Below are 14535 nucleotides of genomic sequence, written 5' to 3' on the forward strand. Positions count from 1 at the left end.
ACAAAACATTCTCATTGAGGTCCTGATGGCAGTTGATAGCGTGTCTAGTGTTACACTATGAAACACTGTATGAGTAATGTGTTGATGACTGGTACTGAATAACATATGAGCAGTAGGGCACTAGTGTTATTACTTAACTTTTTTGCAAAGCAACATTGTAATCTAAAGAAGAACCACGTGAGGTCATGCTGTTTTAAAGAGAATTGCCTTGCTTTTGGGAGGGTGGATGCTCTGATCTCCATCCGCTCATCCAGGTTTAGGTATTCTGTCATTTCATGAAATTACTTCCAAGTAAGTGACAGGACAGTGGCCAATTACCTCTCAAACCCCTGTCAAAATACAGCTGTAAGTACATACACACCTGTTTATATGGATTACATTATTTTTGATGTTACTAAATTGTATTACTATGCCACATCCAATATCCTTGCAACAGTGGCACACAGATGAATAGAGTCAATGGAAGCGTCCGAATCTACCTCGCTGCTTTGAGCCGTGACGTAATGGTGGGGTGGTGTGTGACATCACTACTATACGGTGTTTCCGAGTTGGTTGTATTTGTAGATGTCATATTGTTGTATTTGATGGTGCCCTCTGCTGGTGGATGTGGAAGTGCTCAGTTTAACACGTTGTATTGGGTTCATTCGAATTTTGATTGTCATTATGCTAACGTGGCTTTGAGTTTAGGTAGTTGGTGCAGTAACATGTGTCGCGTAAATGTTTGCAGCGAGTTGAACTAAGGTTTTTTTTTATGTACGTGTTTGGTGTTTCTGTTAGGTCTGTTTAGTTCAGTGTTTGTTGTGTGGAAAGAAGTCTAATTTTTTTATTGTTTTTTAGTTAGAAATGGATATGGCAATGATGTTCACAAGTGGGTGTTTTAGGAGAGTTTTTAGCTCTGTGTATGTGGAAGGGAGGGGGGGGGGGGGCAGAGGGGGGGCACGCGTGTGTCCATGCATGCACATGCTGTGGGGGGGATGCAGGGCCACACGCGCCTATCCATGTGTGCACACTGTGGGCAACCTAAGTGTTATTGCCAGAGGCTTTTGTTGGTAAGTAACTTTTGTTTCCGTTTTACTCTATAATCATTCTGTTGTTTTGTCTGTAGTATTTTTATGCTAGGTCGGTTCTGTTTCAATTCGTGAAGTGGGTGTGGAGCATTTGGGTTTTTGAGCTGGTGCGGTTTTGGTTCCACTTTTCGGTGTTGTCTGTGTTAGTTTTTTGGTATCAGTAGCTGCACTCGAACTATATAAGTCAAGGGAAATTTGCGATTCCACTTTTCAACATTGTAGGTATTAGAAATAATTCAAAAGCCACGATCACTAAAATACTGTTTACTGGGTAACCGGTTTCAACACACCAAAGGTGCCATCATGGGATCTGAATGTAGATTAACATTTATAAACCATTTGGATATAACGATACATGAGGCAGATCAGCTGATATAAAATCATTGTCACAAAAATTAAGAAAAACTGTTCTCCTGGTCATTCTTTTCCATGATATATGTAAAAGAATGACCAGGAGAGCAGTTGTTTCTTAATTATTTTGTGACAATGATTTTACATCAGCTGGTCTGCCTCATGTATCATTATATTCAAATGTATTACAGATGTTAATCTACATTCAGATCTGACGATGGCACCTTTAGTGTGTTGAAACCGGTTATCCAGTAAAGCGATCTTGGCTTTTGAATTATTTCTACAACAGAGTGATTGGCCCACTACACACTGTGTGTCCACCGCAAAATTGTACATATTATTTTTTTGGTATGGATAGTTGTGGTTGAGCTATATAGGTCAACAAATGTCCATTCCTGTGGTTTTGCTGGTGTAGCAGAATGTAGTAATTTAATTTTTTTGTTTTAGGATGGTACAGTGTTTCTTTTATTGTTGTGTATTTAGCTGCCCCCACCATAAACCCCCAATTTTCTATGGTTGTCTCATTAGTTTAATTTTATTTTTGGGAGTGTGGTCAACGGAAGCGTCCAATTCCACCCGTCGGCTTTTACCTGTGACATAAGGCTGTTGTAATGTGTGACATCATGAGGCACGGAATTTAGTATGTGAGAGTGGAGTATTTGTAGGTGTCTTTTTGATGTGATTGGTGGTGCTCTCTGGTGGTGTGTTTGTGTTGTGTGTTAGGTGATGGTTTTGGTTTAGTTTGTGTGTGTGGAGTGCTCATAGGTGGTGTATTGTTGCAGTCGGTGGTTCTATCTGGTGGTGTGTTTATGGGTAGCGCGTTACGTGGCGTATGGGGTTCATTTGCATGGTAGCATTGCACATGTGTGGTATCGGTAGTGACTGTGCTTTCAGTGGAATATTTTTCAGTATGTTAACGATTTTGGTTTCGTTATGTCGATGTTATTTTAGTTCTTTTCTGTTCGTCGTGTGTGAATTTTAGTAAATTGCTTTGTTTATGTCTTTGGCAGGTATGGATATGACTGACAAGGATAACAGTTCACGGTTGTCGGCGATGATGGGGGACAGTGCGTTGTCTCTAATAAAATTTCTTCAACTATTCGGATTGTTGGATGAAGTCGTGAAGTGTTCACTGTGTCATGAAGAAACGAGGCTTCCTAATGTTCCGGTGTCTCAGACCAGGGACAGCTATATGTGGAGATGTCGTGAGGATAACAGGTCAAGAGAAGTGTTCAATTCTAATTATGATTTTCTAGGCATTCTTTTTTTTGTTGTTGAAGGATTAAGTGTGGTGGTGGTGGTGAAAGTTTTGAGATTTATAGTGACGTCACTGGTCAAAGCAGATGGGTGGAATCAGACGTTTCCGTTAACCCTTTGAGTGAAACATTGTGTCATTTTTATTTTTGTTCATGTTTCTTTGCGTAGGTATGTAGCTATGCCATTGTCACCATACTGTATACACTGGAACTAGCAGCTTCCGGCATACTGATGATGTCATGGATGAAAGCAGACAAGTGGAATCATACGCATCTGTAATGCCGATGAATAAAACTACTACTGCTAAATGCACAATTTCCCTTTTGGTCTATATGTTTAATGGTTACTGTAGTCATTTGGCTTGCTTCTTCAGGTTTGTTTTCAAGAACATCATCAATAACATTGGATTAAGTTCATTTTGTGCAGCTACTGACTGTACTGTGTTAAGTTCCTAGTCATTGCCTTCTTACGACAAAAAGATGATGGATCATATCTCATTTCATTCATTAGTTACACAAAAAATGTCAAATGGAGGAAATAAGTATGAGCGAGGCACACTCAAACCTGTTAAAGGTCTCACAATGAGCTATCAGAAAGTTAGGAATTGATGACAGCTCCATGTGTACCAGTGCCATTGAGAACTGGAAGAAAATATCAAGCTAATTACAGCATGCACAGTGGTGTTTAAACACGAATTCTTACCACATTCCACATGTGAATGGATTGGGATAGACTCTAGTAACAGGTACAATGGGAAGTACCCTCTGCCATGCACTTGTGGTTTGTAGAGTAAGGATGCAGACTTCCATGGCATATTATACAGACACAAAGAGCTCCAGGCTTTCAGGTGAGTGGCAATGCTGAAACACTGAGACATTTCAAAACTGTATTCTGGCGGATACTATCCAGCATGGTATTTCTGTCACCTTATTTCCAAAAGTCTAGAAAGTTTATAGTTTTTCATGTGAACTTTCACATTTTCTCTGTTAAAATACATAGAATTACCAGTAGAAGTTACTGCACAGCGAAAGGTATATTTGAAAGTCACACAAGTGTGAAACAAATGATAGTTAATTATCCATGTCAAACTGATGTCTTGACTAATAAAAAGTCTTGAAGTTGTGAGGGAGGGGGCATCCCACGTCCTGATAGACTACGTAAGTCCAGTTACTGATTTAACATACTTCATCTAAGAGAATGGCTGAAGTAGTGTTGGTAATGTACTGTATACGGATTCTGTATTTAAAACAACTATATACTTCGAAACATACCAGTGTAGTCAAGTAAATGTTAAATTACCAATAGAAGATATGCAGGAACTACTTAATATGTTTCAGGAATGTGCAGGTACTTTCTCACAGGAAGGTCTACTTTCTAATTTACTCAGCTAAACTGAGATGCCATATGTGTGAATATGCATTTAGCAGTATTGAGCTAGAGTATGATAACGACTGACATTTCGTGTAGACCAATGTCCAGGTTTGGTTGGATGGTGATAATATGGCTGTAATGTGGAGAAGCCAACGAATGTAAACGCAGAATACTGGTTGTGCAATACCGACTGACATTTAGTGTAAAGCAATGTCTAGATTACATCTGACGGTGATAATATGGCTGTAATGTGGAGAAGCGAACGACTGTAAATGCAGATTACTGGTTGTGGTACCAGACTGGTCTGTAGCATAGTCTAATATTTCCCTACGCGACTTATTAAACGCATTCTGCACTATTTAACTCACTTTTAGTCGTAAATACTAAAACTGCGAGTATTTTGAGACATATTATTCACGTATGTTGCACATTAACTAACAGAAATGCAGATGTGTCCAACCCAGTATGGCTAGTTTGGTGTTATGTTTCCACGAGTTCCTTGTCTCTTTTATCAGCATACATCGGCTTGTTCCACGTACCTGAAAGTTCTCCTTGAGGGGTCTACGGAACGTGATGGATGAATGAAAGAAAGAAAAGAATTGGGGTCCATTCTCACCTCGTCGTCCGGCGAGGAGGAGTTCATAGGTTCTTCCTTCATGGCAATACTACAAAGTGACACATCGGCCGACGACCAGAAATCTCGGGCATCAAGTTCCTTGATTCGGTTCGTGTTCCCAGGCACTGTTGATAACGGAGACTGAAACAACTGCGCTTACAGCAAGACACACACACACACACACGCATTGATTAGCCTGATATGATTAATCACTCTCGGATTCACACCAGTTCACGCAACTGCTGTAACTACGAATTGCCAGTAGACGTGTAAAAGTCGGATTTAATTTTGAATTTTACCGAGAACAGCCATACACGCATCTACGCCCTAAAATATTGTCAAGCCAACGATAAGCTTAGCATTTTCTACACGTCTGCGTCTGTTGTGAAGCACTTGTTGAGGTTTTGCAACATTAAATATGTTATTGCAGTACATACTTTAATCTATACCTAGCCCACGGATTATCAAATAGCGACGATGACTCACCAGCACGAGAGATAAACAAAACTCCACTCGTTTCGAATAATTTACAAAACTCTGCAACGCTATGCTACATTCAACTGTTCTCTGACCTAGGCTAAGCCTACGCATTCTGAACCCAAACATGCATAGCCAACGTCTGAAGCGAAGAAACATTGTCAATAATATGAATGGAGACGTCAGCTCTGTTTAATTCGTTTTAACTATGTAACATAGATGTCTGTTTCCGTCGATAAATAAGTATAATAACTACCATCTGAAATATATTGTTTAATGGTTTGCTATGACGCACGACACAACGCTTGATGCTCAATCATTCGGCTTTCCGACATTGGCAACGCATCTTGTTTTTCTTCCGCTGTGCCACTAAATAGAAATTGGCGAGCAAAAATTGAAATTTTTGTAGCCATGACTGGGCTGTATGGGTCCGTAAATATTAGACAAGAGGGTATTTTTAGCTCACATAACAGCAGGAAAAACATTACCAAAGATTTCCAGTGCCACGAATATTACCAGTTTTTTTTGGTAACTAAGTAAGGAAACTGTAACAGTAACAAGAATACTAAAAAAGTCCAAGCAAATTATTAAATTCATGGAACCTAAAAAGTCAAAACAAATTATGAAATTCATGGAGCGCGCGCTGCAATAAGGAGAAAGCGCTCCTGGTGGTCAGCTTGCGAACCCTGTTGACATACGCCAGCCGATCAGTTGATTGACATCTGCTTCGGCTGACGCCCGACGTCGCTACACCAGCCCCCTTCGGGAAAGCCGAGCGCCCTTGGACGATACTGGAAGTGACGTCTCTGAAGTGTGCCGGGAAGTGAACCCGTAGTTTGGAACGCGTTTGCCGTTCAATCGGAGCCGGTGATGGTGCCGGTGGAGATTGCTGGGTGATGGCCGGAGGTTTCGCCTAATTGCGTCGCAGATATAGAGAGTGTAGAAGATGTGAAGAGACTAGTAGGACGAACGCTGGTTTCACTCTATCAGCAGAAATGGTATCCATCTTGCCATTGTCGATGATATAAAATGTTTTGTCACCTCTACTGACGACATGATGTGGACCATTATACGGCAGTGTGAGTGGTGGGTTGATTATCTCTACTTGCAACATTACGTGTGTATAGGATCGTAACTCAAAATATTCGAGGACTGAGAAATAAAATTAATGAATTAACTATCTGCATAGATGAATTAGAGTCTTCAAACCCAGCTGACATAATCTGCCTCTCTGAACATCATGTGACCACTGGTATAGAACTTTTAAGTGTTACAGGGTTTAGGTTAGCATCTCACTATTGTAGATCAGAAATGGAGAAAGGAGGAGTTGCCACATTCATCAGGAACTGTCATAAATTTAAGAACATAGACATTCATAAATTTTGCCTAGAACAGCATATGGAAGCATGTGCAACAGAATTAGATTTTCACAAAAAATCTTTCATAATATTAAGTGTATATCGAGCACCTGCAGGTAACTTTAATCTGTTTGTAAACCACCTTGAAGCTGTACTGGCCCATTTAACAACCAAAAACAAAGAAATAGTGGTTGCTGGTGATTTCAATGTAGATTTCCTTAAAGACTCTCCCAATAAGAACCTATTTGAGTTAGTAACACTATCATTCAACTTAATTCCCACAGTAAAGTTCCCCACTAGGATAACCACTTGCTCACAAACAGCCATTGATAATATCTTTATAGAAAAGTCAAATGAACAAAATTATATTACAAAACCAATAGTCAATGGCCTCTCAGACCATGACATGCAGTTCCTTCTGTTAAATGTTAATACTGAACAGGATATAAAATCTGTTAAATCTGAGCTCAAGAGGGTAATCAATAAGCCAAAAATTGATTATTTTAGGACACTCCTCAGAGACATTCACTGGACTGATGTTTACAGTGCTCATGGCATGAATGAAAAATATAACATTTTTGCTAATAAAGTGCTTACCTTATTTGAACACTGCTTTCCCCCAAAACTTACCAAGGTTAGAGCAAAGTCTACAAAGAAGCCATGGATTACTCGAGGAATAGGGGTATCTTGTAAAACAAAAAGAAAACTGTATCTGTCAATCCGAAACATTTCCAATGTTGATGCTATAGCACATTATAAGAAATACTGCAAAATATTAAAGACTGTAATACGGATGTCAAAGCAAATATATTACAAGGAAAAGATAGTCATATCAGATAACAAAATAAAGACAATATGGGATATAGTGAAGGAGGAGACCGGTAGAACCAGACATGAAGAGGAACAAATAGCATTAAGAGTAAATGATGCATTGGTGACAGATGTGTATAGTGTTGCAGAACTTTTTAACAAACATTTTATAACTGTTACTGAAAAGATGGGGTTGTCAGGTTCGGTAGATGCTGCTATGGATTACCTTAGACCAGACATTTCAAGTAACTTCCATAATATGAATTTGACCCTCACTACCCCAACAGAAATAATGTCCATCATAAAATCTTTAAAATCAAAAACATCTAGTGGGTATGATGAAATATCAACAAAGTTAATTAAAGAATGTGATTCTGAGCTAAGTAACATATTAAGCTATCTGTGTAACCAGTCGTTTATCAGTGGAATATTTCCCGAATGGCTGAAATATGCTGAAGTTAAGCCACTGTTTAAGAAGGGAGATAAAGAAATAGCATCAAATTTCCGTCCAATTTCACTGTTGCCAGCATTCTCAAAAATTTTCGAAAAAGTAATGTACAGTCGTCTTTATAACCATCTTATCTCAAATAACATACTGTCAAAGTCACAGTTTGGATTTCTAAAAGGTTCTGATATTGAGAAGGCTATCTACACTTATAGTGAAAATGTACTTAATTCATTAGACAAAAAATTGCAGGCAACTGGTATATTTTGTGATCTGTCAAAGGCATTTGACTGTGTAAATCACAATATCCTTTTAAGTAAACTAGAATATTATAGTGTAACAGGAAATGCTGCAAAATGGTTCAAATCTTATATCTCTGGCAGGAAACAAAGGGTGTTATTAGGAAAGAGACATGTATCAAGCTATCAGGCATCATCCAACTGGGAACTAATTACATGTGGGGTCCCACAAGGTTCCATTTTGGGGCCCTTACTTTTTCTTGTGTATATCAATGACCTTTCATCAATAACATTACCAGATGCCAAGTTTGTTTTGTTTGCTGATGATACAAACATTGCAATAAATAGCAAATCAAGTGTAGTCTTAGAAAGATCAGCCAATAAAATATTTGTAGACATTAATCACTGGTTCCTAGCCAATTCTTTGTCACTAAACTTTGAAAAAACACACTACATGCAGTTCAGAACTTGTAAGGGGTGTCCCAAGAGTATATGTCTAACATATGATGACAAGAAGATAGAAGAAGTGGACGGTGTTAAATTCTTGGGATTACAGCTTGATAATAAATTCAACTGGGAGGAGCACACCACAGAACTGCTGAAGCGTCTTAACAAATCTCTGTTTGCAATGCGAATTTTGTCAGACATAGGGGATATAAAAATGAAAAAGCTGGCATACTATGCTTACTTTCATTCCATAATGTCATATGGGATTATTTTCTGGGGTAATTCATCAAGCCAAGCTAAAGTTTTCCGGGCACAAAAACGTGCAGTAAGAATTATATGTGGTGTGAACTCAAGAACATCCTGCAGAAGCCTGTTTAGGGAACTAGGGATACTAACTACAGCTTCCCAATATATTTATTCCTTAATGAAATTTGTCATTAAAAATATATCACTTTTTCAAACCAACAGCTCAATTCATGGAATCAATACTAGAAATAAGAATAATCTTCACAAGGATTTAAAGTCACTTAGTCTTGTACAAAAAGGTGTGCATTATTCAGGAACACACATTTTCAATAACTTGCCAGCAGCCATAAAAAGCTTAACAACCAATGAAATTCAGTTTAAGAGAAGCCTAAAGGATTTATTGGTGGCCAACTCCTTCTACTCCATTGATGAATTTCTGAGGAAAACCAACTGATTTGTATATAAGTACAACATAACTTCTGCACAATTTCAGTGCAGTAATGTGTTCACTGAAAATTTGTGTGTGTGTGTGTGTGTGTGTGTGTGTGTGTGTGTGTGTGTGTGTGTGTGTGTGTAAGTATAATCTAACTTCTGCACCATTTCAGTGCAGTAATGTGTTCATTGTAAATAAGTATTACAGTAGTTGTATTACATGTTTCTTACCTTATAAATAAATATAAAACTTTTTTATTTTAAATTCAGTGCAATAGTATTTGTAAAATGACTCTTAGTGTTCATTAAAAAATGACGATCATTCCACTTGGGACCTGTGGAATGGTACATTAGCTTATTTGTTTTAGTTTAAATATTTGTCATGTATTGTTGTTTTTCTGACATGTTCCACATCCTGGAGGACCTCCTCACTACGGATCAATTGGAATGAAAGTAAATCTAATCTAATCTAATCTAGGGTATGAATGTTTGCGATGTACCATGGCGTGATGGTTGTCGCGGTTGGATCTATGTCAGCCTTCCCCTGAGGTGGGTGACAAATACTGGTGAATTATCATGATCCAGTGAAATTGCGTGTGGGTCCACAAACTCACCGGGAAGTCGCAGGACTTCTCCATATACCAGTTCTGCCAGTGAGGCTTCTAGATCGGCTTCATACATTTTACGTAGGTCGAGTAAAACCAGTGGTAATGCAGAGGTTCATTGTGATTCATGGCACATTAAGGCAGCTTTAAGCAATCGATGCCAACGTTCAGTCATGACATTACTGGCAGGATGGTAACTTGTTGTTGTCTGATGCACAGCGCCGCAAAATTTACGTAGTTGGGCAGATAGGTCAGATTCGAACTGCTGCCCTCTGTCCATGGTTATATGAAGCAGACAACCAAAACGGGTGATAAAGTGTGACACAAATGCAGTGGCTAGCGTCTCAGTAGAAATGTTATCTACCGGAATAGCTTCTGGACAGTGTGTGAATCGGTCTATTACTGTCAGTAGGTAACGCTGTCCTTCTGAAGGGGAAGCGGACCTACTACATCAATATGAATATGGGCAAACTGTGCTCTTGTGCCTGGAAATTTGCCCACCGGCGCAGAAACATGGCGAGAAATCTTGCTGCACTGGCACTGTACACTTGCGCGACAGTCTTTTTTTATTCCAGGCCTCACAAAACAGGTAGCTATTAGTCTAACTTTGCCTTCAGGCCAGGGTGACAAAAACTATGTAGCCTTTCGAAGGTTTGCTTGCATAGTGTGGTAGGAACGAATGGACGAGTTTTCCCAGTTAGAACGTCACAATATAGCTTTGTGTTTGTAGCAGGAACGTCAATTGGCTGAAGTTGAAAGCCAGACTTGGCATCTTGTAAACAGTCTCGAAGTTCCAGGTCAGACTCCTGTGCTCGGGCTAGCTGTGCGAAATCTACAGTCTTCGTGATACTGCTCACCTGGCATAGACAATCTGCAACGACACTGTCAATTTTCGGTATATGCCGTACATCTGTAGTGAATTGTGCAATGAACTCCATTTGATTATATTGTCATGGAGAACATTTGCCTATTTTACCGAAAGGCACAGGTGAGGGGTTTACGGTCTGTAAAAGTGACAAAATCTCTAGTTTCCAGCTGTGGACAGAAATATTTAATGGACACATAAACAGCTAACAATTCACGGTTGGCTGCGGTCCATTGTTGCTGAACAGGAGATAGCTTTCGTGAAAAGAATGTGAGAGGCTGCCAGGCTCTGTCTACATATCGTTAAAAGGCAGCACCGATTGCCGTCTGGCTAGCGTCTACTACCAGTGCGAGAGGTGCTTCCAAAGCCGGATGTGCAAGAAGGGACCACACGGAGTGACTGCGTGGTTAGCGGCGCTGACTGCGCAGTCCCTCCCGCCGGAGGTTCGAGTCTTCCCTTGGGCATTGGTGTGTGTGTTGTTCTTATCGTAGGTTAGTTTACGTTCGTTTAAGTACGAGGTGCATTCAAGTTCTAAGGCCTCCGATTTTTTTTCTAATTAACTACTCACCCGAAATCGATGAAACGCGTTACTTCTCGACGTAATCGCCCTGCAGACGTACACATTTTTCACAACGCTGACGCCATGATTCCATGGCAGTGGCGAAGGCTTCTTTAGGAGTCTGTTTTGACCACTGGAAAATCGCTGAGGCAATAGCAGCACGGCTGGTGAATGTGCGGCCACGGAGAGTGTCTTTCATTGTTGGAAAAAGCCAAAAGTCACTAGGAGCCAGGTCAGGTGAGTAGGGAGCATGAGGAATCACTTCAAAGTTGTTATCACGAAGAAACTGTTGCATAACGTTAGCTCGATGTACGGGTGTGTTGTCGTGGTGAAACAGCACGTGCGCAGCCCTTCCCGGACGTTTTTGTTGCAGTGCAGGAGGGAATTTGTTTTTCGAAACATTTTTGTAGCATGCACCTGTTACCGTAGTGCCCTTTGGAATGCAATGGGTAAGGATTACGCCCTCGCTGTCCCAGAACATGGACACCACCATTTTTTCAGCACTGGCGGTTACCCGAAATTTTTTTGGTGGCGGTGAATCTGTGTGCTTCCATTGAGCTGACTGGCGCTTTGTTTCTGGATTGAAAAATGGCATCCACGTCTCATCCATTGTCACAACCGACGAAAAGAAAAGTCCCATTCATGCTGTCGTTGCGCATCAACATTGCTTGGCAACACGCCACAGGGGCAGCCTTGTGGTCATCTGTCAGCATTCGTGGCACCCACCTGGATGACACTTTTCGCATTTTCAGGTAGTCATGCAGGATTGTGTGCACAGAACCCACAGAAATGCCAACTCTGGAGGTGATCTATTCAACAGTCATTCGGCGATCCCCCAAAACAATTCTCTCCACTTTCTTGATCGTGTCGTCAGACGGGCTTGTGCGAGCCCGAGGTTGTTTCGGTTTGTTGTCACACGATGTTCTGCCTTCATTAAACTGTCGCACCCATGAACGCACTTTCTACACATCCGTAACTCCATCACCACATGTCTCCTTCAACTGTCGATGAATTTCAATTCGTTTCACACCACGCAAATTCAGAAAACGAATAATTGCACGCTGTTCAAGTAAGGAAAACGTCGCCATTTTAAGTATTTAAAACAATTCTCATTCTCACCGCTGGCGGTAAAATTCCATCTGCCGTACGGTGCTGCCATCTCTGGGACGTATTGACAACAAACGCGGCCTCATTTTAAGACAATGCACATGTTTCTATATCTTTCCAGTCCGGAGAAAAAAAATCGGAGGCCTTAGAACTTGAATGCACCTCGTAGTGTCTAACTCTAGGGACCGATGACCACTGCAATTTGGTCCCATAAGAACTTGCATACATTTGAACATTTTGCGAGAAAGGCTGTGTCTGCTATACTTTTCTTGGCCCCTCTGAACACGTTTTCCATCGACTCTGTCCACAATACCGCCATTTGGCCTTTAACTTTAGGACCAGCTAAAGCTGGGGTGCCGGCCGGGGTGGCCGAGCGGTTCTAGGCGCTTCAGTCTGGAACCGGGTGATCGCTACGGTCGCATGTTCGAATCCTGCCTCGGGTATGGATGTGTGTGATGTCCTTAGGTTAGTTAGGTTTAAGTAGTTCTAAGTTCTAGGGGACTGATGAGCTAAGAAGTTAAGTCCCATAGCGCTCAGAGCCATTTTAACCATTTGAAAACTGCGGTAAGAGGGTCTTGGAATTCTGCCGCACGAGGTAGATGATGTTGGTAGAAGTTAAGGACTCCCGAGAATCGTCACACTTCTTTAGCAGTTTCTGGCTGTGGAATATTCAATATAGCGTCTACTTTCTCCGGTAACGGCAATGACCCCTTTGACAAAATCCGGTGGCCTAAAAAGGTAACCTCTGTGTGGCCAAAAACACACTTTGAGGTGTTCAACACTACTCCGTATTCGTCAAGGCGTTTAAATGCCTCAAGCAGGTGCTGTTTGTGTTCTTCTGGGCTCTCTGAAAATATGAGTATATCATCAAGATATGCAAAACAACACTGCCAACCTTTGAAACGGAACCTATAAATCTTTGGGGACTACTGAAGAACGGGATACAACGCGTCAGCTTTGACCAATGAAGTCATACTTTGCCAGACATGATTTATTACACAGATTTAACAGCAAAGACGAGTGTTCGTAAACAAAGGAATGCAGGACAGAGAAAAAAGATGGTAGACATGTTCAACATGCATTAATATTTCGAACATAATGTTAGGTATATCGCTTGTTTGAGTCCTAATACTTCTGTTCAAAAAATGGTTCAAATGGCTCTGAGCACTATGGGACTTAACATCTGAGGTCATCAGTCCCCTAGAACTTAGAAGAACTTCAACCTAACTAACGTAAGGACATCACACACATCCATGCCCGAGGCAGGATTCGAACCTGCGACCGTAGCGGTCGCGCGGTTCCAGACTGTAGCGCCTAGAACCGCACAGCCACACCGGCCGGCCTAATACTTCTGTCAATAATAAAGAAAAAAAGGGATAGAAGTAACGTTAGCATGTAACAGTTCAGATGATATTTGAATGAGTTGTATCTCAAACTGCAGCCGATCTGTATAGGTTAGCTGCAGTAAAGGATACACATTTAACATATGTAGATTTCTTCGTTTTCATTAGCATTGGTATCCTATCCTTCAGTCGACCTATATTGGTCAAATGAAGTACGGGATACAACTGTTACAGCTGTTGCTCTTTTGGCCTCTGTTACTACCACCATTCTGTTCTTATGTAGATATTATTACTAGCGAAGGCGAAAAGATTTACATACATAATATTTGTATCCCGTACTTCAGTTGACCTATATAGTCAACTGAAGACTAGGAAACTAGTGCTAACGAAAACGAAGAAATCGACGTACAAAATATTGGCATCCTGTACCTCAGTTGTACTACGCAAAGGCGAAAAAAAAAAGACAGACATAGAATTTGTATCCCATACTTCATTTGAACTCTATAGGTAAAGTGAAGTATGGTATAGAACTTTTTTGCTTTCGATACTAATACTATGAACTGAAAACTATGATGGTCTTGCTGTCGACAACAGTAAATATTGTATCCCTTTCTTCAGTTGAACTATAGGGGTCAACAGAAGAACAGGATACTAGTGCTAGCGTAGGCGAAAAATAACGACATACATTACATTTGTATCCTGTTCTTCAGCTGATCTGTGTAGGTAAATTATACCAATGTTACGTATGTCGCTTTTTTCGTCTAGCTAGCACCAGTATCCCGTACTTCAGTTGACCTGTATATATCGACCGAAGTTCGGGATAGAAATTTTATGTATCAGTAGTGCTAGTATAGACTCGAAAAAATCGTAGTGATACTAGTACTAGGAAAGGGGAAAAAAACAACAACTGCAAAATTTGTATTCCGTACTGCAGCTGACA

General features: G+C 40.5%; 1 protein-coding gene across 12 annotated transcripts in view; it reads right to left on the minus strand.

Moving 5' to 3' along the window:
• The window catches only part of LOC126426899 (zinc finger protein 664-like), a 290556-nt gene that overhangs the window by 70106 nt on the left and 205915 nt on the right, over positions 1-14535 (minus strand). The window contains exons 1-2 of one of the 12 annotated variants that reach the window (XM_050088992.1): positions 4663-5225; positions 3378-3535 (exon numbers count right to left, since the gene is read on the minus strand). The exons of 7 other annotated variants lie outside the window; for them this stretch is intronic. In XM_050088992.1, coding sequence (XP_049944949.1) covers positions 3378-3389 — 12 coding nt within the window. In that variant the 5' untranslated portion in view covers positions 3390-3535; positions 4663-5225. Of the gene's footprint in view, positions 1-3377; positions 3544-4662; positions 5226-14535 lie in introns of those variants that run through there. 4 more of the 12 variants (XM_050088991.1, XM_050088995.1, XM_050088987.1 and 1 more) reach the window with 4 other exon arrangements.

This window comes from Schistocerca serialis, chromosome 11, assembly GCF_023864345.2.
Source record: "Schistocerca serialis cubense isolate TAMUIC-IGC-003099 chromosome 11, iqSchSeri2.2, whole genome shotgun sequence".
NCBI lineage: Eukaryota > Metazoa > Arthropoda > Insecta > Orthoptera > Acrididae > Schistocerca > Schistocerca serialis.